Consider the following 26,762-nt stretch of genomic DNA (forward strand, 5'->3'; position numbering starts at 1 on the left):
TGTCTTGTTTTCTTTTTGCTTCCATCCAATACAGCATAACTTCACAAGAGCAGAGTATTTTTGTCTCCTGCATTTTCTCACCAAACTCAGTGACTATAAGAAAGCCTGGTGGACTTCAATAAATTCTTATTGAGTAATTCAGTGTAGAAACTTCTTGAGCTTTCTTGCTGTATATGGAATGCATTTCCTCTAAGCCCTGCTTTGGATTACTTGTTGAAGTGTAAAGCACAATTACAATCTGGTTATCTGTGATTTTTATTAGTGTTTTCTGGGACCCATCAAACAAAAAACACATTTTGAAAATTATAATTCTTCCATAAGACAGAAATACTTGATTTGAATTTACCATAGTTTCAAGGGGAAAGTTTCTGATTCTTTTAAAAAATGGCAGCAGTAAGGTTATTTTCCACAAATTTCTTAACTTAGAAGCCCAATGGGGAGAAAAGCAAGAATTACACAGCTAGCAACAGAGATTAATCCTGATGTAGATAAACTTGTAAAGGCATATACATTTCAGTGGCTTATAAGGCACAGTCTCAACATGTTGGTGTTGGGGTTTTTTGGTTTTTTTTTTTTTAATGCTATATTTCTTATTCCAGAAATGAAATTCCAAGAACCCATGCTGAGGATAATTCAGCTCTGATAGTGTGATTGCTGTGTTATTCTTTTTATAAAATATATGATAAATATCAAAGCAATTGATTCATATGAAATATCTATTATACCTATAAATAATTAGATATGCTTCTCACCTATCTCATACCACACCATACATATAGTAGGTATGTGACAATTATTTTAAACTATAGAATGGTATCATTGCCTTTTCCTCTTACCATTTTTCCAATATTTTATATATTTGGGGGGAAAAAAGCATACTTGCAAAACTAGAATCTAACATGCTTGACTAGACTTATCAAAAGATCCCTTAGTATTTTTCAAAAAGAATATATATACATATATATATATATAAACCAACCCCCCCAAAAAAAACCCCTAAAACTTAGAACTGCTTTACACTTAAATAGTCTTTTTACATCATATAAACACATTCATAATCTTCATCAGTTAAGACAGGTCAAAGGTTCATCACTGGCTTCTTGCACCAGTTAAGTCTCACAGTTCTTAATAAGGCAACAGAATTCTCATCCAACATCTATTCACTTGCAGACCCAAAAAGTCTATCTGGGTTTTAACTTCAGCACAGGTAGGAAGGCAAAAAAAAAAAAAAAAAAAAAAAAAAAATCACAGTAAAACATCCAGGTGATGGATAATGTCCTTGGCATTTTGGCTGTTATGCTCTTATTCCAGTGAAGAAAAGATTCATGTGCTATTTGTGGATTAAGTCTCCTAATACAAGGAGTCTTCCAGAAGAAATTCACTCATTAACTCAACATATATTTAGGGTCACAATGCTATCATCTCAATCTATCTCTAGCTAAACATGGGCAAATCTTCTATATTTCTATGAAGAGTTTTTTTTTTTTTTGTCTAACAAGATATGGACTATTCAAAGAAAAATGTATAATCTGGTTTACTCTGTTCAGAAAGCAAGTTTAAGAAGCTCTAGGGATGTGCCTGGGAGCTAGAATCTTACTCAATCAAATAAACTGTTTAGGTGCCTCAGTTAATCTGATCCTCCTAAAGTCTTAGTGTCACATTTTCTTCCTTAGATTCCCATGAAAACTATATATAAGAACCAAAAGTTTTGCCTTAAAGATTTCAAGGAGACCATGTGTAGTAACCAGGAGAGCATCTGACACAGACAAGCTTCTTCTTGTGTTCCCAAAAGAAGGGGGGCTCACCTGATGCTGGCTTATCTGTGGGATTTTGATCTCCCTTTCAACACTGCAGTGGGAAGTATTCTGTTCACACCCCAAGTTGGCATGGCTCAGTTACCTGGAGTTCTCCAAGTCACGAACAACACACAGAAAATGCATCAAACTCAAGCCAAGACAATAGAAAGATATACTGAGAACTTAATACTTCAGTAGACTTAAGCAGGAACCAGATGCCAAGAAGTTGTCACTTTCAATAAATAACAGTTTTCTAATTATCTAAAGAACTGTTCTCATTGGTATTCCCCAGACTCACTCACTACCTAGCAGGGGTTGTTCTTCAATATAGAAGGTGCAGAAAAAGCCAAGGCCAATTTGGAGGAATGTGAGAAACTTCCAAGTTTAGAGGTACAAGGAAAGATACAGCTTCCTAGGTGATGAACAGACAGAGCCAGAGAAAAAGAACAACAACAAAAAAAGGCAGAGTGGCAGATAGCCCTTTGTACAGTTCAGATACACAGAGACCCATAAAATTCATGTAATTAGACTAAGGCAAATACTTAAATGCTTAATTTATTCTTTGTAAAATATAGTAGAACACTGGGAAGGCCTTTATCCCTACTCCAGAAGCAAGTTATATCTTTTATGCAAGAATGCCTCAGTTTCATAGACCTGTGCAGACCATTGTTATTTCTTTCCATCCCTTCTGTAACTGTTACCTGACAATAATAAGCAACACCTCTGGAGAGGGCACCCACCTAAGCAGAATTAAAAAGAAACTTGGTTGTACTTTCCAAAGATCATTCATCTCACTAACCTAGTGAAATCATGATTTTTTTCGTTGCAATTACAAGTATTTGGCTCTTTTTAATCTCAACCTTCTAAATATATTGCAAACAGATAGAACTTTTGACAATGAATGGATAAACACTGTGGAAGTGACTCAGAGTTAATAAAGAGCTTCATCCTCACATTATTGATCACAATAAAGAGAAGTGGGGAAGGACGTCAAAGTCTTGGATAGCCAAACTAGCAAGTTTCAAAAGAAATCTGAATACTGGATTTCATCTTGCAAGTGACTACAGTTTCTCATTCCTTCCATATCATAGGACACAGTGATAATCCTGTGAACCCTAGAATGATCCCATCACTGAAAAAAGTCTCCAAATCCTTACTGATGATAACTCTTGAGTTGAGTTTTTTGGTTTTTAATTTCCATCCTTCCTTATTTTTTTCTTCTTGTATTTTATAAAAATTTCCTCTGGACACAAATCTAGTACATATAATATTCCCTTTAACATGAGTTCAGATGAGATGAGGGAAAAGATGACGAAGAAAGGCTTTAACAATTAATATGTACAAAGATTCTCCCTATAACTTTCTCTCTCTCTCTCCTCCCAGTGTTTGATTCTGTAATATAATTGATTCTATAATTCCAGTGAAATAATTGTTATAATTCTAGATATACTATTATGTTTAATTTATCTATGACTCTTACCTGAGGGTCTAGAGAAGTCACTCTAAATATTTTCAATCCATCATCCCTAATGTCTTAAAAATGTAAACTAAATTGATTTTTAAGTCTTGTTTTTGTTTTACCTTAGGGAGTAAGAGATCTTACATATCTTTTTACTGTGAGAATACATCATCTTCTAGACCAGTCAGATGGGTGGTTCTCAGTCAAAGGTAGTTTCCTTCTCAAGGACATTACATAATATCTGGACACATTTTTGATTTTCACAACTTTGGGAATAGGAGTGCTACTGGCAATTAGTACACAAAGGTTATGGATACTGCTAACTATCCTACAATGTACAGGACAGTGTGCCACAATGTATCACAAACAATTATTCAATTAAAAATATCAAACTTGAAGAAATTCTGGACTCAAGAGTTCCAAGAACAACTTAATAACATCTCCTTCTTCCTTCTTAATTTTAAGCAGTGAGGGTAAACATAACCAAGGCTAAACCCTCTCTCTTAAATGAGACAGAAGCATAGGCAGCAACTGATTTTTTTTTTCACCAGCCATCCATAGGGGAGGAAAAAGGTAGCCTTGGCATCAAGTAAATCATTCCTGAATGAGTATAAAGCCCTACACCATTATTCTTCTCACTGATTTAAACATTGCAAGACATGTGGTTATGCAGTGACTACAGTCCACCCTGGATTTTGGGAAGTCACTGGCTGTTAAAAGATCAGGTTAAAATTCTCAGCATCCTTTGGTTCATCAGAAATATTGTCTGGGCCACTGGAGTTCAGTGTGGCAGCCATGCCCACCTCTCTTGATGAGGTCATGTGGAAACATGTGTGGCAGACATACCACCTTTTCTTAAATCATTTTGCATATAAAAACATTTAATGCCCTCTGATTTTTTTCTTTTTCCTTGAAAAAACAAAACAAAACATAACCAAAAAACAAGGCTATAAGCTCTGTTCTTCTTGCTGTGGAAAATTAACTTCACAATTGAGGCAAAAAATAAATCACAACCACATACAGCATCGTATTTCACAGAAAACTGTGTATGGTTGTTTCCTATAGGACATACTTCAAAGTACAAAATAATTTCATCAACTGTAATGTTTCTTCTTCCCATCAGAAGTAGATCTTTCCCCATCTTGGTGCATAAATATCAGAGAAAAGTTGTCTTCAAAAATATTTACGTCCAGAAAGTTCTTGGTGTGTTATCATTTGGGGGTATATTTGGGTTTGTGTTCAAAGTGTTGGCAGCTTCAATTTTCATTTTCTCTCCAGCCACGTGCATTCTTCCCAAATTTATAGACCAGTCTTCGTCCATCCACACGTTCTAGAATTTCTCTTTTGTAATAATATCTGAAACAAAAGATATTGCATGAGGTGACTAGTCAGGCTAAGACTACTAGTCAGGCTATGACTGCCAGGTAGAAACGATCATGATTAGAAACCAGACAGTCCTCACCTCATCGCTCTGCTGAGTTTCTCATAGGTCATGCTGCTGTTGTTTTTCTTTTTCCCCCATAGCTGAGCCACAGCCTCTGATTTCAAGAACCTGAAGATGCCCTCAGACCGATCTTCCCACTTTATTAGCCCTGGGTTCTTGTCAGGGTTTAGAAGGATGTCTCGAATAAATTCCCATAAGTGAGTTCCTCGGGGATCTGAGGAAATGTAGACAAAGGAATTTGTTAATGACTATGCTGGGGCATGAAAAGGGCCAGGGAAAACATAAAACTAGAATATGCCCCCTACTCACCAGCAACGTCAGAACTTAGAATCCCCCAAAATTGAGCATATTAAAGTATGAGAGAATAAACTAGCACAGAAGACTATTATTATTATTTTACAGAAATTGAGCCATGGAGAATTTAACTGACTCAACCACCTGTAACTAATCTGACCAAGACCTCACAGCTATGGAATGGGGAAACCAATACTAGTAAACTGTAGGCTTTAGGCCTCCTTATGGTGGCAGAGGGAGGGGGGACTCTCTCTTGTAAATACTGTAAACAAATTGCTCATGAGTTATTTCAATTTGTTGCTTCCTAGAGAATAACTTTCAAACACTTTTATATAGCACTTCTAGTGAAATCATTCTTTTTTGATTCATTTTTTTATTATTTAATTTACTTACAAAAGAAAAACCAGAAAATATCAACAAAATCATAGGACAAAAGGGGTAAAATTCCACACATTTCCCACCACCAGAGTTCTGTATCCCATCCCTTCCACTGGAAGTTTTCCTGTTCTTTATCTCTCTGGGAGTATGGACACAGGATCATCATGGGATGCAGAAAATGGAAGGTCTGGCTTATATAATTGCTTCTCCGCTGAACATGGGCATTGGCAGGTTGATATGTACTCCCAGTGGACCCCTATCTGGGCCCCTATAAGACACTGTCCTTAGTGTGGATCAACAGTGGTAGGGGCTGCCCTATTCTCGAAAGGGAGGTTGGGCCAAAATCCTCTACCACTTGAGGAAGTTGAGTCTGGTAATGGGTGAAACTTAGAACATTCCTAGCTATATGACCACAGAATGCAAGCTCAGACCTACAGGGATAGAGAGGTTACACAGGCTCCTTCCTGCACTGAATATAGGCCCCAGATCAAATCTATGGGGTTTACAGTTCTTGATATATATACTTTTCCCAGATTTGGGAACTACTCTCTTCCCTGATCCAGCTTTCTAGTCCTATTTCTAACCCTGACATCATCTCCCCAGATAATACCTTTGGCCCACCTGCATAGCTGTCAGGCTCAGGCAAAAATCAGTAGAGTCATGAGCCCCTTAGAATATACTTAAAATAGGCCTACTTTTTCTAAAATGGACACCCCAAATCTCATCTGCTACCTTCTTGCTTTTAGGTTACAGATTATTAAACAATTTGTTCTTTTTTATACTTAATGATTTTCAGACACCAAGTTGCAGATGCTACCATGATGCCAACCTGACTTCCCCAGGCAGACGACCTGACCAATGAACCTTGGAACCCCCATCTCCCCAGAGCCCTGCCCTGCTAGGGAAAGTGAAATCATTCTTACAGAGCAACTGTGCTTTAATCTGATGTACATCAAGAGGATTATAGAATTTAAATGGCTAGAATATATTGTTAGGAAAGGGGTCTTATGGGGCTGGGTAGGGAACAATTCCCTGCAATTGCAAGATTATATTATCTTGGTTTCTTTCTATGACACATTTGCCCATTCCATGTCTCTGACATTTCTTATTCTTTCATAAGATTTTGTTGGAGGAAATGCATCTCCTAAAGAACACTGATCAATCTGTAAGGGTGAAAATATATCTTTGGCAAAAGGTTATTTTGTGTATGATTTATTTATTTTCTACCAGAGCACTACTCAGTTCTGGCTTATGGTGGTGCTGGGGATTGAACCTGGGACTTTGAAGCCTCAGACATGAAAGTCTCTTTGCATAACCACTATGCTATCTACCCCTGCTCAGCAAAAGGTTATTTTCATAGGGGGGGGAGGGTTTCCTTAAGACAGAATGGAGATTACCTTAAAAGAGATACTTACATGTAAACATCTCCTTTCAAGGAAATATCCCAGGGAACATCTAATTAAAGGGGAAGGCAAAACTAAATCTTATCTTTACTATGTCCTTTTTGGGGTACTTGTCCTGACCTTTCCCAAAGTCCTCTGCATTAGGTGAATTATTTAAAGATGGTAGCTAAGATCACATGATCATGATAAATTACTTGGAATTTTGAGGTCTTTGCCATGTATACAGGGGATATACATATTACTAACACATTTTCTGTACTTTTTCTCTTATCAATCTGTCTGGAGCTCATTTGAGGATTTGACCAACCCCTGAAGGACCCTGAGTACAGGATGATTTCTTTTGTACTTCAACAAATCTTAAGATCAGTCACTCCACAGAGGTAGGAAGACAACATTTAGCAAGAGGAAAACAAAATCATCTCAGCTGTCTTTTCCCCACCTTCTTCCATCCTTTCTCTGAAGAGAATTTGCTAACTTTTATGAGGGCTTATGAACTGGTGTCTTCTTTTTAGAACAAACATTACATAATGAAAAGAAAATAGCCATTTGAAGGCTCCACTTGAATAAAAACTGCTGAAGGGGTTACTTTGCCAGCAAGTGACAACCTCCATTTTCTGACTCTCCTCAGTCTACATTGAAGAAATGGAGACAGCAAGCAGAGGCAGTGCTTGCCTGAAAACTAGTGGCTTCCAGTTTTGTCACCTGAAAACCAGCCAACTTACTGTGTTTTTTGGTGTGGGATTTTGTGGGGTGGTCTTGTTCCTTCTTCATATCAGGTGACTCTGCTAAAGAGAAAAATGACAGTCACTTAATTTACCTATTCCTAACAGTTAGCGTTTTCATTTACTCGTTCACCAGATTAGCCATTTGTCAAGCATCAATAATATGCTTGGCACTGTTCAAATAATGGAATAGTGACCAGCATAAAGCAGAGATGGCTAGTATTATAGGGAAAACCATTTCAGTGTAAGCAAGGGGGATAGCAGTATTAAGGTGAAAATCTTTTGCAATTTAATGTAAGGCAGTTATAAAAGACCTGTCTGATCTTCCAAGGGGGAAGAGAATGTGAGAGAAATAGCCATAGAGGATTTCTGGGAAAGTCTCTCACGAGTAAAATGGTAAATGCAAAGACCCTTCCTGAGGTCATGCATGTGTGTTTGGTATGTTCATAGAACAAGGAAGCCAGTGTGGCTGTGAGAAAGGACAGAAGAAAGTAAGAGCTGGGATTCAGGCCATAAGGTCTGATGTATGTGTTTGGGTTGGGGAGGAGCTTGCAAGGGAGGAGAGAGTGCTGTGTTCTCAACTTCTATTCTGAGAAAGATGGGAGCTATTCTATTGACAGAATTAAATCATTGAAAGGGCTGTTTTCTTTCACATAATACATAAATGTAAACATTTATAACAAAGAAAGATGGCTCTTAAGCCAGAGGAGTGTCTTTTTGGGCATGCAAAGTTACATTTTAATCAGCCTGACAAAGGGACCATTGACTGGTCTGAGCTAAGTAGTGTGAGCCTTGGTGGACTATGGAAACACAGATTAGCTTAACAAATGACTCATTATAATAACCCTTGTGACTATTACCAAAGAAGAGATGACAGAGGCAGATATGTAAAATAAAATTTAGAAAAAAAAAAAAAAGAAAAAGAAAGAAAAAGGGGGCCAGGTGGTGGACACCTGGTTGAGTGCACAAGGTCCTGGGTTCAAGCCCCCAACCCCAACAGCATGGGGAAAGCTTCACAGGTGGTAAAGCAGGGCTGCAGGTGTCTCTCTGTCTCTCTCTTTCTCTACCACTCCCTTCCTCCCCATTTCTGGCTGTTTCTATCCAGTAAATAAATAAAGATAATACAAAAAAAGTAAACAAACAAAGAAAAAAGTGTGTGTGTGTGTGCGTGCGAATGGGCACTTTGGGCATTGGAGGAAGGCTAAGGCAGATTTCATCCACAAAAATCTCACAGTGGGAAATGTTCCTATCTGAACATAGAGGAAGGTCCTACACACAGGCCCACTTGTTAAGAAGTTTGATGAATAAACATATTTCTTCGATGCACATTACTACATAGAAGCTCAATGGCCTATTTGTGGTCTCCAAAGGTATTTTGGATTGACTGAAAGTGCACAGAACAAAGAAACTCTCTACCACTTATTCACTTGGTCAAATTCAATTATTCAAATAATTCACTTGATCCATTATTCAAAGACATTTGCATAGTCCTTAGCTCCTAATTAAAATGATTAAGAAGAATCCCTTGGTTATTGAGCAGTTACTATGCACTTGGCACAGGGCTAAACACTTTACATGAATCACCTTATTTAACTTATGCAATAACCCTATGAGGTGGGGAAGATTATGATCATAGTTCATAGCAGTGGAGGAGCTAACTACACACAGACAGGTCAAATGACTGGTTAAAGTCACACAGCCAAAAGGCATAGTCAGTTTGAACCATTATCCTATATCATATCCAAAGACAGGGGCACACAGCAAATTTCACCACTGCCAGCCTGTCAAGTGTCAGCTTTAGTTCAGTAATGCTCTGAATAGTGAGAAAAGTCACTTTAGTTTGATGAGTCTGCATTTCATATTGTGCATGGACCCTTTAACAACCTGACCACTCAACTTATTAGGGTTTTTATATTCCTAGCATTTGCTCCAAAAGCCCATGGCAAAATGGAGGGGAGCAATATAATAAAAGCTAGTTAGAAAAGAAACTTCACTCTGGTTAAGAACTTCTCAGCTGGCATTGTCACAAGAGGGCCTGCACCTGACTGATGTTTCTCTGAAATCTGGAAGGACAATTCACAGGAAGTACAAGGAGACTCCACTCTCCCTCCCTGCAGGTTTCAGGGTGAGGTTGCAACATCCCATCAGGATGTGACAATATTGCAACAGGTCTGGCACCCACCCCGGTTTCCAAGTGATACATCACTCTGACAGGGCCACGTTGTTCTACAGACAAAGAGTGGCATTTACCCAGCAGGCCACAAGCAAAGTTGATTTTCAAATGGCTTCCAGGAGGGATGCAGGCCATTATTTTGAATTAAGAAAAAAAAAAAAAAAAAGCAAATGTCTCCCAGCTTCCTGGCCTCAGTCATTGTTTATGGGTTTCTTGCTGATAGAAAAGCATTTATGTAGGACAGGGTACCTTTATGAATATGGTGAAAACCTTGAACCCTCTCCCCCAGAAAAAGAGGTACCGAGGTGTACACTAATGAAAATCTGTAAACAAGTTCAGGGGGCTGTGACTCATGTAGAAGTCCATAGACTCTAGAGTTAAAAGCTTCAGAACAGTGTAGTGAAGACAGCAAAATGCTTATGCAAAAGACGTTCATGCCTGAGACTCCAAAGTTCAGTCTCCTGAAGAACAGCACTATCTTGGGGCATTGGAGGGGGGAGAAAAGCCTCTAACTAGATATGCCCAGAGATGAGCAAATGACTTCTTCAAGGCATCAACCATTTACCTATGAACTCTGTCCAATGCAGGAAAGGCCAAAAATCAATAAAAATAATATATTCCTAAATGAAAAGGTTTCCATTATCATATGAAGGGCTATGCATTCAAACATGGACCCCCCTCCTTTCTGGTGTTTAGAGACCAGCTGTGGAATGACTGCTCAGTTCTGAAATCTTTTGATCTGAAACCTCACTTTAAGGTTTTTTTTTTTTTAATATTTATTTATTTCCTTTTTGTTGCCTTTGTTGTTTTTATTGTTGTTGTAGCTATTGTTGTTGATGTTGTCGTCGTTGTTGGATAGGACAGAGAGAAATGGAGAGAGGAGGGGAAGACAGAGAGGGGGAGAGAAAGACAGACACCTGCAGACCTGCTTCACTGCCTGTGAAGCGACCCTCCTACAGGTGGGGAGCCGGGAGCTCGAACCGGGAGCCTTATGCAGGTCCTTGGCACTTTGTGCCACGTGCACTTAGCCCGCTGCGCTACTGCCCGACTCCCTGAAACCTCACTTTAATATGATGGTCTTCCCCCTACCCCCTCTGTCTTCCCTTCACCCTCAAATAAAAGTCCAATGCTTTGAAGTTATCCATGTGGTTAAGTGATTCACTCTTATAAAATAAAGGCTTGCTCTGGGGAAGTTGTCCAGCTTGGCTTTCTCTTACTTAGCTCCCAGGCACCTCAGGCCAAGGTCCAGTCTGGGCAGGGGCAGCACCAAGCCACAGGTTTATGATGTATGTTCCAGAGCATGACTTCAGCTAAGCTGCTTCACAAGAAGCAAAGATTAGAAACATTTGCATATGATTCAGCTGTGAGCCATTTCTTTACGGGATATACAAATTTCAGCATTATAATAGACCGTGCCACCCTAGCTTTAGGCTCAACAAGTCAGTGAATAAACACATCAAGCCTGAGTTGGCGTGATTGGCTCGAGAACTATCGGGCAGATCAGGAACACTGGCGGCGGCCATTTTATGAAATGGGCAGATGACAGAGAAATCAAAACAAAACCCGCTTCTCCACCTGCGTTTATCATAGAGGGCATCAGTTTACCTTGGGTCTCGCCTTAGCACAGCTTGTAACTTAACATGAAGACATAGAAAGATGTTTAACGGCAGGCGATTTAATGGGAACTTAAAATCTAAAGACTTGAATGGTGGAGTGGAAGGGGGTGGGGAATTCTGGTCCCACCCAACAGAGAACACTATTCTGAAAGGAACTGACACATTCAAGGCTGTAATTAGCTATCCTAAAGGACGGTTGTGACACCAATGACTTCACCAATCCCTGATACAGAACTGATTATTTAAACAATAAATTTGATAGCTGGTCTGAATTGCTTGTCATTTTTCAACCTATTTTACAATTCCAGGACAGATATGGGTGCCAGGGTGAGGGGTAGTGTGAAGGGGCAAGGATGGAGGTGGGTGGAATAAAGTAGAATTATAAAGTCATTTTAATCAAGACTATCCAAAAATAGAAGAGGTGGACTCAGGAGATAGTGAGATATGAAAGCAGAAAGTGGTCTGTATTGAATTTGAGGTTCTAGAAGGTAATCAGGAGACATAAGAGAGAAAAATTGCCTGGCTGTGAGGGAAATAGAGCTGTGAGTACTGTTTAGTTTTCCCAGTTCCCTCAAGACCTGGCAACCCCTGAGGTTCCAGAAATGGCTCAGATTTGTTCTCTTAGAATCTTTTGTCACAAGACCAGAAGGACATGGGAACCTATACCTTAGGAAGTATGTGAGGAAGTGAGAGGGTTGACCATCATAGTTTCCTCAGCTCTGAAACCTTTGGTCTTGACTGGGTGGCTGTAATTGCCACTGAAATGTTTCCCTGATTAGCTCATTTCTCCCAGAATGACAAAGATACAGCAGAACTTTTCCAGTGTTTGATCTATTTCCTAATTTCAACAAATACTTAGAGTGACATAATGTGATGGGTCCTTGGGGGAGGGAAAAAGGGGGAAAGAAAAAACGAACTGCTCTCAGTTCTTAACCTTTATTTCAGAAGCATTTATACTAGCTCCGAGACTTGTCTCATTCAAGAGGTTTGACCCAAACAAAGGCCCAAACCAAATGTTTTCATTATTTCAATTCTCAAAAATACACTCAGTAAAAGCAGAGAGAATAAAATAAGAAGAAAGGAAGGGAGAAAGGGTGCAGGAGGAGTTATACAACTCCATGCTTTCTTTCATAAACAATCCTTTAAATCCCAGCCTGAAGTTGCTCCCAATTCAGTCCCAGGAAGAAAGAAGTTCAGTTGTGAATGTCCAAGCTCCATTTCATAGACCCAAACAGATCTACAAGTTTGCACACAGATGAAAGGACAAAATGAAATCCTCTACTCACCTCCCCAGTGCATTCATTTCTATGTTTCATACCATGTACTATTTGTTTTTTTAATATTTATTTATTTATTCCCTTTTGTTGTCCTTGTTGTTTTATTATTGTAGTTATTATTGTTGTTGGATAGGACAGAGAGAAATGGAGAGAGGAGGGGAAGACAGAGAGGAGGAGAGAAAGATAGACACATGCATACCTGCTTCACTGCTTGCTTGTGAAGTGACTCCCCCACATGTGGGGAGCCAGGGGCTTGAACCAGGATCCTTCCACTGGTCCTTGGGCTTTGCGCCACCTGCACTTAACCCACTGTGCTACCGCCTGACTGCCAACCATGAATCTTTTTTTTTTTTTTTTTTTTTACCAGAGCATTGTTCAGCTCTGGCTTATGGCGGTGTGAGGGATTGAACCTGAGATTTGAGGGCTTCAGGCATGAAGGACTCTTTGCATAACCATTATGCTATACCCCACCCCCATGAATCTATTTGTAAGGGACAGTAGAAGGTGTGGGGTATAATCTGAAAAACTCTCCATACTTCTTTTGCATATCTTTTCTATCTTTTCTTCCTTCCTTCCTTCCTTCCTTCCTTCCTTCCTTCCTTCCTTCCTTCCTTCCTTTCTTTCTTTTCCAGAGCACTGCTCAGCTCCAGCTTATGGTGGGGCAGGGGATTGAACCTGGGACCTTGGAGCCTCAGACATGAGAGTCTCTTTGCATAACCATCATGATAACAGACCAACTCCTTGCTCAGTTTGGTCTTGAGTCGTAGCCTCCAGTAATGTCCAATCTTAACCAATGCAAGTAATGTGACTAGAATTCTCAAAGTGCAGGTGATTTGAATGATTGGAGAGCCCTAATGAATCATCTGGCTCAGGCTTAATAACTGACAAAGTACTATGATTCCCTGGGTTCTGGAAATTTCCAGTTTCTACCCAAACTCTGCCACCATGGTATCACTGACCTCTGAAAAACCTACTGAACTTTTTTTATCTGAATCCAAATCTGTTTTTTTGAAATTAAATATAGCATTCTCCCCTATAAATATACCTGCCCAAGTAAGAATCATTTTATCAGACAATTTCCATAGAATAAGTTTTCATCTAACAGGAATTTTGTTGTTACAAGAGAATGGCATGATTTCAGAGGATACAAATACCAAATGTTTTCATTATTTCAGTTCTCAAAAACACACTCAATAAGAGAAGAGAGAATAAAATAAGAAGAAAGGAAAGGAGAAAGGGTGCAGGAGGTGTTATTCAACTCCATATTTTCTTTCACAAACAGTCCTTTAAATCCCAGCCTGAAGTTGCCCCCATTCAGTCCCAGGAAGAAAGAAGTGCAACTGTGAATGTCCAAGCTCCATTTCATAGACCCAAACAGATCTACAAGTTTGCACACAGATGAGAGGACAACATGAAACCCTCTTTGCCTAGAGATCCTTGCCTATAATCTTTGGTTCAGGGCCAGGTGTGGCGTACCTGGTTGAATGCACATGTTACAATGTGCAGGGACCAGGTTCAAGCCCCTGATCCTCATATACTGGGAGAAATATTTCATGAGCAGTGAAGTAAGACTTCCTCTTTCTCCCTTTATACCTCCCCTTTTCCACTCAATTTCTGTTTCTATCCAGTAAATAATAAAATATGTTTAAAACATTGGTTCAAAAATAGACCTTTCAATGGGATGATCTTACTCTCAGGGCAGAAGTTGAAAAACAAGATCAGAAGAGAAAACACAAGTAGAACCTGAACTGGAGTTGGTGTATTGCACCAAATTAAAAGACTCTGGGATGTGGGGTGGGGAGGGAGAGTACAGGTCCAAAAAGGCTGACAGAGGACCTAGTGGGGGTTGTATTGTTATGTGGAAAACTGAGAAATGTTATGCATGTACAAACTATTACATTTACTGTCGAATGTGAAACATTAATCCCCCAATAATCTAAAAAAATAGACCTTACATAAATAGTAATACTATTCCTAGCCTAATCTGTTTTTTATTTGAGTAAATTTTTATTTCTGTATATTAGCATAAAGAAAAAACCTGGACAAAAAGGGTCACTTGAAAGATATTTGCTGACATTAGAAACATAGCTATGTTTATTCTGTAGTATGTATGTCAACTTATTGAAATAAAGGAGCAGAAAACTGATATAATTTAGGAAAACATTTCACCAAAGTCATCTAGCCTAATCTTTTAATGAGAAAGTCTCCAGTCAAGTGGCAGCATATTTCTGCTACTAAATGCTCAGTGAAGACAAGCCTTGCTTGCTGTCAACACAACTTACCTACAGGAACATGACCAGCAGTTGTCATAGAGATCTGGGCCCGGCAGAAAGTCTTGCTGTCCAACAAATCTATAGCAACGAAAAGATAAAGGGCATTAAAAGCTCCTTCCTTACAATCTAACTTTGTGACTAGCAGACAAACAGAATGAAAATGTAGGAGGGCCTTAAGTATGGGGAGTTAGTTACCTACTGTGTTACCATAGTTGGTGTCATATAAATAGTTTTCTTCTTTCCAGGTATTCATAATGGAATGGTCTACAAATGACAGAAAATGGGAATGGTCAGCAATCATTTTTCCCCTGGGTATGAAGTTTGCCTACTCTGAATCACTGCTCTTTAAGGGGGTGGGGTTTGGGGGGAGGTACAAGAAGGTAGTTCTCAGAGAGAAGCAATATGTTTCTGCTTTAGCCACACAGTACTATATGATAATGAAGCCCCATTTTTTCTTATTGTCCTGGGGAAATGGACTGTGCTTTGGCTCTAACCATTTGCTCTCCACTTATTGTATTTTTAGGGAAAGGAGGATCCTGACTGACAACCATGTTTTGACTTCCTGGACATTTTTTATAGTAGCAAAGGGTGGGCTCAAGAGCTTGTCATTCTCTTCCTTTCTACTTAATAATGACCAGAATATATTTATACTAGGGGGGGAACGATCCTTTTAAGGACAAATAAATTTGTGATTGATAAGAATCTTTTCCTATTTATCTTTCTGGAAGAATGATGTCTTTTTCAGAAAAGGTCTAATCAGTCTTATCACAGAGTCTTCATTGCTAAAACCCAGAGACTCTTAAAGCTGGGTGATAGTCCCCACCCTCCCATTTCACTCCATTAGCCTAAGAAGTGATTTAAAATTATCAAGCCACTACAAGGGGACAGGGAAAAGAGTATTACCAAATCAAACAACTTTTAAGAATTTAAGAGCTCCATTACCTTATCTCCAGAAAGGAAAAAAATCCTTGTCTTTCTCTCCCTCCTTCCCTCTCTCCCTTCTTCCAGTATGCTGGGTAAGCATGTCTTACTCTGATTGACTTGTCAGATTTCAGATTCAAAGGAAACTCCCCTCCACCTACCCTAAGTGAAGTCCAACTCCTACACAACCCCCAGATCTGGGCTGATCTCCAACAGAAGCATTTGCTTTCCAGGCTGGCCAAGAGCTGTGAGAGCTGCCAGGAGCTCTAACCTCATCCCCACTGGGAACTTCCTGCCTTTCCCTCTTAACACATACAGCTGCCCTCAGTTCCCCTTCTGCCCAGGTTCTAAATTTCAGGGCCTGGATGGTAAACCACTGGCCAAATTTCATTTGTTTTTATAGATAAATAGTATAAAACCTGACTCACTGGCTAAGTCCTCCTGTTTACGACATAGGGATTTAGCTGGTATTTTAACTAATAGCTACGTGTTTGGGCACCCGAAGCCCAGTCTCTTGGGGTTACACCCTCTCTTCTGGTTGGGTCACCTCGTACACCTGTTGTTGTCTCTGAAAACATACTGAACCAAAAAAATGTTTGGGGGTGTTGGCCCCTCTCTGAGCCTCTTCTCCCTCCCTCCTCCCAGGGTGGACCTTCCCCACCCTTCAACTAAGCGTTTCTAAACTGGCAACACAAGAATGTCTAGATGGTCAAGGAGGAATTATCAAGTTATTTGGGATCTCTCCAATACCACTGTGGCTGCTTTAGTGGGACTATCGGTGGAGTCACGTTGGGGATGGGAGGGCTGCCATCTTTTCAGCCAGGTCTTATGTCCATCTCTAGGACAGTCAGGTCCATGAAGTGCAGACCATCTGGGTAACCCAACACCCAGTCTCTAAGAACGTCAAGGCCCAGGAAAACCTAATTAACATGCTTAGTAGCTATTTTTTTTTTCTTTAATAATTGCAGACTACCCCCACCCCCGTAGTAAAAAAGTAAATAACTACATGGGGCCAATTGCAGCCTGGAGTGACTCACAAATCACCTCTAGGTCAAATTCTGCCCTTGGTGACTGGCACGCATCCCTGAGGGATGCCAATGGTAAACTCGGTCAGCCCACATGGCTTGAAATCTCACTGGTGTGGGCATGGACATGAAGACTAACCCTGGAGCTGCAGTAATTGCACTGTCTTAACAAGGCCAGTAGACTCTGGGGTTCTTGCATAGCTCACCCAAGACTGTGAGGTCATAGGCCAAAGGTCAATATGCAAGAAAATCTGATTAGTGCAAATTCCTGGGATCCTTTTCAAGACAGTTGTCATCCCTACCTAACAACCTCCATTCCTTCACCCTACTCACCACCCCCACAAGTCCAACTGACTCACAGAAAGTCCTAGACAGTGGGATAGTGGATTAGTATTTTTGGAGGTAGAAAAAAAAAGTTTAAGAAAGGAATTGGATTGCCTTCGGACTCCCTCCAAAAGCCCCAAGATCCCCAGAAACTATGACCACTACAGGACCAAGTCCTTCTCTTTCCTCTTTTATGAAACATCTTCCCATTAAGAGAGAAATAAGGAGAGGACATTTTGACACTCTGCTCTCTCCTCCTTTCTTTTAAGTTTCTCAAGTACAGCCCCTGGCTCTCTTGGTAAAAATAGGCTTCTACATTTTTCCTAGCTTCTAGAATAAAGCCTGATTGATAAGGAAAGAAAACACACAAGAAACAAAAAATCAAACCAAACCAAAACAAATAAACACATGGGCAGAACGAGGCTTACTATCAGACTAGAAATCAGAAATATTAATATATGGTAGTCATTCCTCTCAAAGACAGTGAATGAGGCTCATTGTAGGGTAGCCACAATGGAGAGAGAGAAGCAACCTTTCTGCATTTCTAGCCCAAATACTGTCTCTGGTCTCCCTGGCTCCCCTGGCTCCCCTTTCACTTCCTACTATTTATCCTCCCCAGGGGTTTGCTTACCAAGTTGGCTCCCTTCACTACCACTACTACTCACCAGTTTGTTCAGTCTTGACAATAACATTGTGTGTGGACTGGAACAGGTCACTACCACACTGGCCTGTGAAGGACAGATTGGGAAAGTCAGAACAGGCCCAAATGGAGCCAAACTCAAAACTTCAGCAAGAACAGAGCCAGCTTCTTGGAAGAACTTCTTTAAGCCCAAGTGCCTGTCACCAATGCCTGCTTGCTTATGCGAGGAGACTTCCCTCTGACTAACCTGTAAACTCAGGTTTGGAGTCCCTTACCCAGAAAATTATCTTCCCACATCAGATGCAATATTTTGGCCTTATATGGGGAAAGCATCCAGTTTGGATGAAAAAAAAAATTTCTAATATGGAAATGGAACTTGAGAAGTTTGAAGACCAGTTTTTCCACTGAGGCACTTCAGACACTTTCTGGGTCTCGATTTCCTCATCTACGCATGTAGAGGATTAAACGAGATAAAGTTATTAGATATACTCTAAGGTGCTTTCGCATACTAAGGTATGATACAAAGCAAATTTGTAAATGCAAGGACAAATATTTCAATTTACCTAGTTTGATTCTTCTTTAATCTTAAAGTTAACCAAGCCCACCTTGACTAAATCTATGAAATACATGTGAATAAATGCAGGTATATCAGTCTCTTCCTTTATGCTCTGCAACTTCTTCTCTAGATAAATCATATATAAAAACGCAACATACAGAACATACTCACCTGAATGAGTGAATATGCTTTTCCTGTCCAGTCAAATTATAAATATTTCAAGAGCAAAAAAAAAAAAATTGCTCCTTTAACCTCACTGACCTTCCCACCTGTAAGATGGGTATAATGGTATAGTATTTATTTTTCTATGTGGTCACTGAAATAATTTAATTCACTCAAAGTGCTTGGTATAAGCAAGTTAATAAGATGCCCACCAGAAAGGCAAGCAATATAACTAAAAGGAAAAACCTGGTCATTAGGCACTTAGGCAATAGCAACACACAGTGAGGCTGAACAAGTCATGGAAGGCCAGAAATGGCCACAGCACCACCCAAGTCTCCCAACCTCAGGCTTCAATTAAGGCAAAGGTTTAAAGGCATGAATTTAATTGGAGGTGGGGTGGCAAATATTTTTTAATTCTTCAAATGTAAGTCTGCTCTTTCTGAAGATTCCTAGGGGTTATTTATAGAGCCTTGTTTGGTTTGGTTCTAGTAAAAGAAAAATGAGCAACCACCTCGGTGAGGTGGGTTGAAAGAAGGGAGTACCCGGGAGTTGAATGAGGTCACCCAAAATGGCCACCTTGTCTGCCAGCTCCAGGACCAGACCAGGTCCTCCCAGGTGTTGATAGCAGCTGTCAGGGTCTGAATCTGGCTCATAGCCTTGGAAGACTGCTTTCTAGGGTGCCAGATACTTGCCCAAGCACAGATTCTGCTAAAATAGACTTGTGTGTTCTGATGTGGAACTACACAGTCGTTCTTTTATCTTACTGCTTTCCAAAATGCCCAAAGTTCTCAATAGAGCTAGTTGGTTTTCTTTTTTTGTCCAAATGTAATAATCAGGAAAACCTTATACCAGTGTCAAAGACATTCTGCAAATGAACTAGCTATCCTATCATATTTTTCTTATTTTTTAAAGTTTTCTTTTTTTAATTTATTATTTACTATTTATTTATTTTATTGTAGTTACTGATGTCATCGTTGTTGGATAGGACAGAGAGAAATGGAGAAGGGAGGGGAAGACAGAGAAGGGGAGAGAAAAATAGACACCTGCAGACCTGCTTCACTGCTTGCTTGTGAAGTGACTCCCCCACAGGTGGGGAGCCAGGGACTCGAACCGGGATCCTTATGCCGGCCCTTGCGCTTTGCACCACGTGCGCTTAACCCACTGCGCTACCGCCTGACTCCCCCTATCATATTTTTCAAGTCAATTTAGAATGTGAGCCATTTGAAACAGTGACCTGTGTGCTAAGTAAGCCTGAGAGGGGATGAGAGAGAGAGAGAGAGAGAGAGAGAAATAGAGAGAGTGTGTTGAGGCTTACAGGGGAGTATTAATTCCAAAATCACTGCAGAAGTATCCTACATATATATCCAGATGCTTAGATTTTTGAGTTATGGACCTTTAAAGAATGTGAAGAGACATTGTGAAGTCTTCACCTCCCAATACGAATTTGCATCTAATCTTGCAAAGCTTCCTACCACCCTCAGACACCATCATAAGAATCTAGGTCTCGGGAGTCGGGCTGTAGCGCAGCGGGTTAAGCGCAGGTGGCGCAAAGCACAAAGACCGGCATAAGGATCCCGGTTCGAACCCCGGCTCCTCACCTGCAGGGGAGTCGCTTCACAGGCGGTGAAGCAGGTCTGCAGGTGTCTATCTTTCTCTCCTCCTCTCTGTCTTCCCCTCCTCTCTCCATTTCTCTCTGTCCTATCCAACAACGACGACAACAACAATAATAACTACAACAATAAAACAACAAGGGCAACAAAAGGGAATAAATAAATAAAATAAAAAATATTTAAAAAAAAAAAAAAGAATCTAGGTCTAGAAATCTTAAAATAAATAAATAAAGCAGCCACTATGATCATAACAGGAACACAAACTGAACTCTATTTGCAAAAGAAAGAAGAAAAGATTTCCTGAGAGTAGCAAGTATTCTGTGAAACACCCAGTTAGTCCGTATTTCCTGAAAATTAACTGTAAAAGGAGAGTTAAATTACACTGAAGTTTGTAAGGGACTCGATACTACACCTTCTATCCTAGGTTTATTTGTGTCTCTTATCTCATGTCCCTTCTACTTCTCCATCTCAAAACATAGTAACTTAAAAGTTGAGGCCATCTTTTGTCATCCCTGTCAAGAAGATAGATAGATAGATAGATAGATAGATAGATAGATAGATAGATAGATAGGGAGAGACAGAGAGAGTTACCATTCCATTTGAGATGCTGCAAATTGCTGTAGAGGAGCTGCCCTGCTGTCCCTGCTGCCCGGGTGAATTCCTGCAAACTCATGCTGCAGAGGTGATCGCCACTGATGTCAAACTCCTGGAAAGGGATGCAGTTGGCGTCCAGCTGGTTGGTGTCCAGGAGGTGCTGGAGCCATTCCCACACCTGGTACTTGGTCCAGTACTGGGGATGGATTTCATGCCACTGGCCTCCAAAAAACCCGCTGGAAACTGAAAAAGGGAAGACAGCCCTGTGAATGAACTGTGGTTTTTCCTAGGCATAATTCCAGACAAAGAGATCAGCTGATAACTACAGGATATCATGGGGAGCACAATTATAGTCCCTAGGCTTCAGCAGGGGATGCATTCAGGAGAGGAAGTTCTCTGATGAGTGGTTCTTTTCTCAGTTAGGGTGGAAGTCCATCACGTAGCCTCAGTGATTCTTTATGTCCTCCATGATGCTTACTTCTGAGCACTGGAAGGATATGAGACTTGAAGCCTATGAGCCATCTGCCTTATCACAGTCTAAACTCAATGGCAGCCTCTGAGGTCATTCCCCACCTTCCCTAAGTACCATGAGAGCTAAAGTCTCATTTCAGTTTTAGCAATTTATTAGCTTACTGTTTGCTCTCAAATAACTCTATTCCTCTTTACTCAATCCCTCTTTCTCCTCTAATTGCCTCTCTCATGGATACCCACATATACACAATACTCAAAAACAAAACAAAGCAAAACAAAAAGACAGACCATTTAAAAAAAAAAACTGAGGTCTGAAATTAAGGTTGTTTTCTCTATAATTCCTTCGCCTCTGTCCTATGTAATCCAGATTATTCATCTGTTATGTGTGCTGATATAACTGTATTTATTATAGCTACTGTGATGTCACATCTCTACTCAGTTACCTTCTGTAGCTTCCCATAAACCATAGCATTAGATACAGAACTTCTTTTTTAAATTATCTTTATTTATTTATTGGATAGAGATAGTCAGAAATAGAGAGGGAGAGGAGATAAATAGGGAGACAGAGGAGCCAGGTGATGGCACACCTGGTTAAGCATTCACATTACAGTACACAAGGACCCAGATTCAAACCCCTGGTCCCCACCTGCAGGGGGGAAAGCTTCACAAGTGGTAAAACAGGCTGCAGCTTGCTCTCTCTTTCTCTCTCTCTCTCTCTCTCTCTCTCTCTCTCACAAACACACACACACACACACACACACACACACCAATCCCTCTCAATTTCTGTCTCTATATAATAATAAATAAATAATATCTTTAAAAAGAAAGGTGGGAGAGAGACAGACAGAGAGACCCCTACAGCACTGCTTTAGCACTTATGAAGCTTTCCCCCTGCAGGTGGAAATCAGGGGTTTGAACCTGGGTCCTTGCATGTTGGAACATGTGTGCTTAACCAGGTGCACCAGTCGCTGGCCCTGATACAGAACTTCTAAAGTAAGCATCAAGACTCTGCTCTAGCTGCTTTTATTGTGACCTAAGACGCTTTGCTTTCTTGCTGCATTGTACTTTCTGCCTAGTGTGTATTTTACCAAACACCCTGTTGAATTCCTAGCCAAACTGCAGATTCTGACACTCCAAAGAGCTGGTCCCCCAAAGAGCCATCACAGGTACCCCACACGCCCAGTTATTTTTTCTTTATGGGTCTCTAAGCACCATGTTATTCCCTCCTGTGTACACTGCTCAAAGTCAGAGGCTCTGTTGCCTCTGTCTTTGTGTCCCCTATAAGGACATGACCTCAGAGACTGCAGACATCGATGTGCTCTACATACTTGTTTGGTGAAATATGTTGCTAAATAGGGAAGAGCTGCATGATGCATTCACAAAGTGCTTAATTAAACTACACCACTACAGATAATTTCATTCACGCCAGTAAATATAACTGAGCTTGATAGGGCCTACTCTTCTATGCATGTGACTCTGTTGTGTTCACTTAAGAAGACTTTGCAATCTAAGTCAGCTCCAAGTCCCAGAGCATGAAAGAGAAAAAGCCAGTCTTTGACAGAGCTGGGAAATCTTCTAGTCTCACTGAATACAGAAATGATGGTAAGGGGCTCTCCTCTGAGAAAACTGATGGAGATGGAGGAGAAGAAATACAACTGAATGGAGCACACAGGCACTCCCACAAACTTAGGAGTGGACAAGAAGAGGAAAAGGTAGCACAGGAAAGATGACCCTAATGTTTTCTTCCAGGTCATGCTAGGCCAGTACACCTCAAACTCTAAGGTGACTGTGAATCATCAGAGAATGTTGTTCAAATGCAGATTTTTGACTCCATACATCTGGGGTGAGGTCCGAGTCCCTACATTCCTAACAAGCTTCCATGTGGTGAGGAGGAGGTGGGTCTGTAGATACAAGTAGCTAAAACATTCTCAGAGGTTTGATTCTTGGGCCTGACAGTAGTGCATCTGGTAAAGTGTACATGTTCAAGCCCCCAGTCCCCACCTACAGGACAAAGTTTCACAAGCAGTTGAGCAATGCTACATGTGTCTCTTTTTGTCTCTCCCTCACCTCTCTCAATTTCTCCCAGTCACTATAATATATATATTTTTTCTCATAATACTCCTTACCTATACTTATACCTCTTACAACCACCAGAGGAGAGGCTAAAGGGGAAATATGTCTAGCCCAATCTCACTTTTTGCTCCCCCTCTTAAGATCCAATCACTTCCTTCTAGGATTCAGAAGTACTAGGAGCAATCCAAGATCATGTTACCCAGAAGATGACTGTTATGGATAATAAATATGTCACAGCACACAGTGTGTGCTGTGCTCCCCACACCTCATAGCCGGACACAGAAGGAATCTATCATTAGAAGGAAAAGGGGCCAAGGATGGGAAAATGTAGTATCAAACCTGAATTACACAGAGATCTTCTAAAATGTATAAACTCGTGGAGCTTATATGGGCTCTTTCTAATCCTCAAATTAAACAAACAAGCAAAAAGCAATTCATTTATTTTGGGGAGAGACACTGAAGCACGGCTCCATCATATGCTCTTCAGGGGTGGAGGGTGGTGGTGTGTGTGTGTGTGTGTGTGTGAAAACCATGGCCTCCTGTTAGTAATGAATGCACTCTACCAGTTAAGCCACCTGGCTGCTTTGATTTCTCACAAATGCAGCTGTTTAAGGGTGCAATTTCATCACTCCAAGCCATCTTTTCATTCAGAAAGAGAGAGAGAGAGAGAGGGAGGGAAAGAGAAGGAGAGATAAAGAGAGGGGAGATAGAGAGAGAGAGAGAGAGGGAGAGGGAGAGGGAGAGGGAGGGAGAGGGAGGGGGAGGGGGAGGGGGAGGGGGAGGGGGAGAGGGGGAGGGAAGGAGAGGGAGGGAGAGGGAGAGGGAGAGGGAGAGGGAGAGGGAGGGGGAGGGGGAGGGGGAGGGGGAGGGGGAGGGGGAGAGGGGGAGGGAAGGAGAGGGAGGGAGAGGGAGAGGGAGAGGGAGAGGGAGAGGGAGAGGGAGAGGGAGAGGGAGAGGGAGAGAGAGAGGGAGAGAGAAAGAACAGCACTGGAGTTTCCTTTGATACCATAGCATTTTCCATATGGTGCCAGGGTTTGAACCTGGGCCAGATACTTGCTAAGACACACACCCTACCCAGGGAGTTATTTGGGTTGTTGGAAAAGTCATGACATATTTTTACACAGAAAAAAAAAATTGTATGTTGTTCGAGAGATGGCTCAGTGGATAAAGCATTAGACTCTCAAGCATGAGGTCCCGAGTTCAGTCCCTGGCAGCACACATACCAGAGTGATGTCTGGCTCTTTATCTCTCTCCTCTATTTCTAATTAATAAATAAATAAAATATTTTAAAAAAAGAAAAAAATACATCATGATTTTTTCCAATAACCAAATATTGCTCCAATCCAAGGATAAGATATATTTTGTGTAACTCTTGGCTCTTTGATAATTTCTCCTAAAAGAACGGTGTCACAGTGGCAGCACAGATCTGACTTTGCCACCAAAAATGCAACAAGGCTATAGCAGCCTAACACAAGACCTGAAATCACTTTTTGTCAGCTTTCTATGACACAGATTCAAGGCTATTTCTGGACAGTGCAGTCTTCCAGGAAAGAAAGACCAGAGAAAGTTCACCTTAATGGAGGGTTCAAGGATGCCAAAACTGAAGTGTTTGTTGGTTTGTTTATTTGTTTTTCCATCAAGGTTATTGCTAGGACTCCATGCCACTGAGTCTATAAATCTGTTTCCAGTTGCCACTTTTTAAGTATTTTTCTTTTTATTTTATTTGATAGGGAAAAGAGAAGTTGAGAGGGGAAGGGGAGATAGAGAGGAGGAAAGAAAGAGAGACACCTGTGAACCTACTTCACTGTTCTTGAAATATTCCTCCTGCAGATGGGGGGGGGGGGGCGGATTCAAACCTGGGCCCTAGTGCATAGTATTGTGCACACTCAATTCAACCAGTTGTGCCACCACCCAGCCCAAGAATTTTTTTGTCTTATTTGTAATCCTCCTTCACAATCCCCAAAGTAAAACTGAAACCTGCAGCAGAAATTATAATGACCCAGAAAGGAGAGCAGTTTGATGGAACAAGTGATCAGGTAAGGGAAGGTTACCTGTTCACACTTTCAACCCTGCTTGACTGGAATTCCAAACTAAACCTTTCCATGGTAGCAATGCCCATGGGGTATCTGCTTTTTTGGAGAGCACAGAACCTCCCTCTCTTGCCTACCTTGTAGACTCTGATTACCCATAAACTGTTCCCATTTTTCAAGAGAAACAAGAGCTGTTGACACTATTATGAGATCAGCATCAGGTATGGGGTGGGGAAAAGCCCAGAACTTCTTAAACCCACTGCAGTTTGATGCACAGCAATCTGCCTAAGCAGACTGCCTTCCCAACGGGGTGTGGGGCCCTGATTCAGCAACAACTGTATTCAGTTCAGCTTCCACAGTAAGCCACAAGCTTGATCACCAAACTCTCTCTAAGCCCTAATACTAGCCCCTCCCTCCTTCTAATCAGTAGGTTGTAAGTTAAAGCACCTATTCTCATGACTAGAGGCCACCTGACTGAAAGAGAGCACCTGGTCTCCTGTGTCCTCTCTGCTTACAAAGGGAAAGAGAAAGATTAAGCTATTAGAATCTCATCAACTTCCATGCTTTCATGAAGCATGCATGCATGTGCATGCACGCGCGCGCGCGCACACACACACACACACACACACACACACACACCTATTTTTCTCTCCTTTTTTTTTTCCCTCTAGGGTTATTGCTGGAGCTCAGTACCTGCACTACAAATCCACTGCTCCTGTGATTATTTTTTCTATCTTTTTGGATAGGACGGAGAGAAATTGAGAGGGGAAGGAAAGATAGAGAGGGAGAGAGAAAGACAGACACCTGCAAGCCTGCTTCACTACTTGTGAGGCTTCACCACAGGGTGGGGGGGGGGGGGTTGAACCAGTATGCTTGTGCAGGTCCTTGTGCTTCATACCTATTATGCTTAACCCGGTGCTCCATCAACTGTCCCCCTCTCCCTCTCCTAGCTTTTAAAATATATTTTATTTATTTAGGATAGAGACAAAAAGAAATTGAGAGGAAAAGGTAAGATAGAGAAAAGGTAAGGTAGATAGAAAAGGGGAGAGACACTGTAGCACTGTTTCACCACTTGTGAAACTAACCTCCTGCTGATGGGGACAGGAAACTTGAACTTGGGTCCTTGCATACTGTACTATGTGCACTCTACCAGGTCTGTTGCCACCCAGCCCCTCCTATTCTATCTTGATTTCCTAGCCAAGTGCTATTAAAAACCTCTTCTACTATTCTCTCTGCCAAGCTGCCAGCCCGGAACTTTGAATATTGAAATGCAGCAATGGAAATTGCAAATAGACTTACGAATTCACTTATGCTCCTGGCAGCCATTTCCCATCCCCCTCCCCCCTCTTTTTCCCCTCTATTTTTCATTTGATAGGACAAAGACAAAATTTAGAGGGCAGAGGGAGATAAAGAGGGAGAGAAAAAGATAGATATCTGCAGACCTGCACCATTGCTCTTGAAGTGTTCCCCCATCCCCTGCATGTGGGGAGCAGGGATTTGAACCTGGGTCCTAGTGCATAG

The 26,762-nt window shown here is 41.0% G+C and overlaps 1 protein-coding gene across 6 annotated transcripts in view; it reads right to left on the reverse strand.

The window, feature by feature from the left end:
• Positions 1-237: 237 nt before the first annotated feature.
• Positions 238-26,762, reverse strand: part of EHF (ETS homologous factor) — a 51,550-nt gene continuing 25,025 nt past the window's right edge. For 4 of the 6 annotated variants that reach the window (XM_007521817.3, XM_060176613.1, XM_060176612.1 and 1 more), the window contains exons 3-9: positions 20,665-20,910; positions 17,771-17,833; positions 15,031-15,099; positions 14,845-14,913; positions 7,497-7,559; positions 4,718-4,913; positions 238-4,611 (exon numbers count right to left, since the gene is read on the reverse strand). In XM_007521817.3, the coding sequence (XP_007521879.1) occupies positions 4,512-4,611; positions 4,718-4,913; positions 7,497-7,559; positions 14,845-14,913; positions 15,031-15,099; positions 17,771-17,833; positions 20,665-20,910 (806 nt within the window). In that variant the 3' untranslated portion in view covers positions 238-4,511. The remainder of the gene's footprint in view (positions 4,612-4,717; positions 4,914-7,496; positions 7,560-14,844; positions 14,914-15,030; positions 15,100-17,770; positions 17,834-20,664; positions 20,911-26,762) is intronic. The other 2 variants (XM_016187558.2, XM_060176615.1) reach the window with 2 other exon arrangements.

The sequence above is a fragment of the Erinaceus europaeus genome, chromosome 17 (genome assembly GCF_950295315.1).
Source record: "Erinaceus europaeus chromosome 17, mEriEur2.1, whole genome shotgun sequence".
NCBI lineage: Eukaryota > Metazoa > Chordata > Mammalia > Eulipotyphla > Erinaceidae > Erinaceus > Erinaceus europaeus.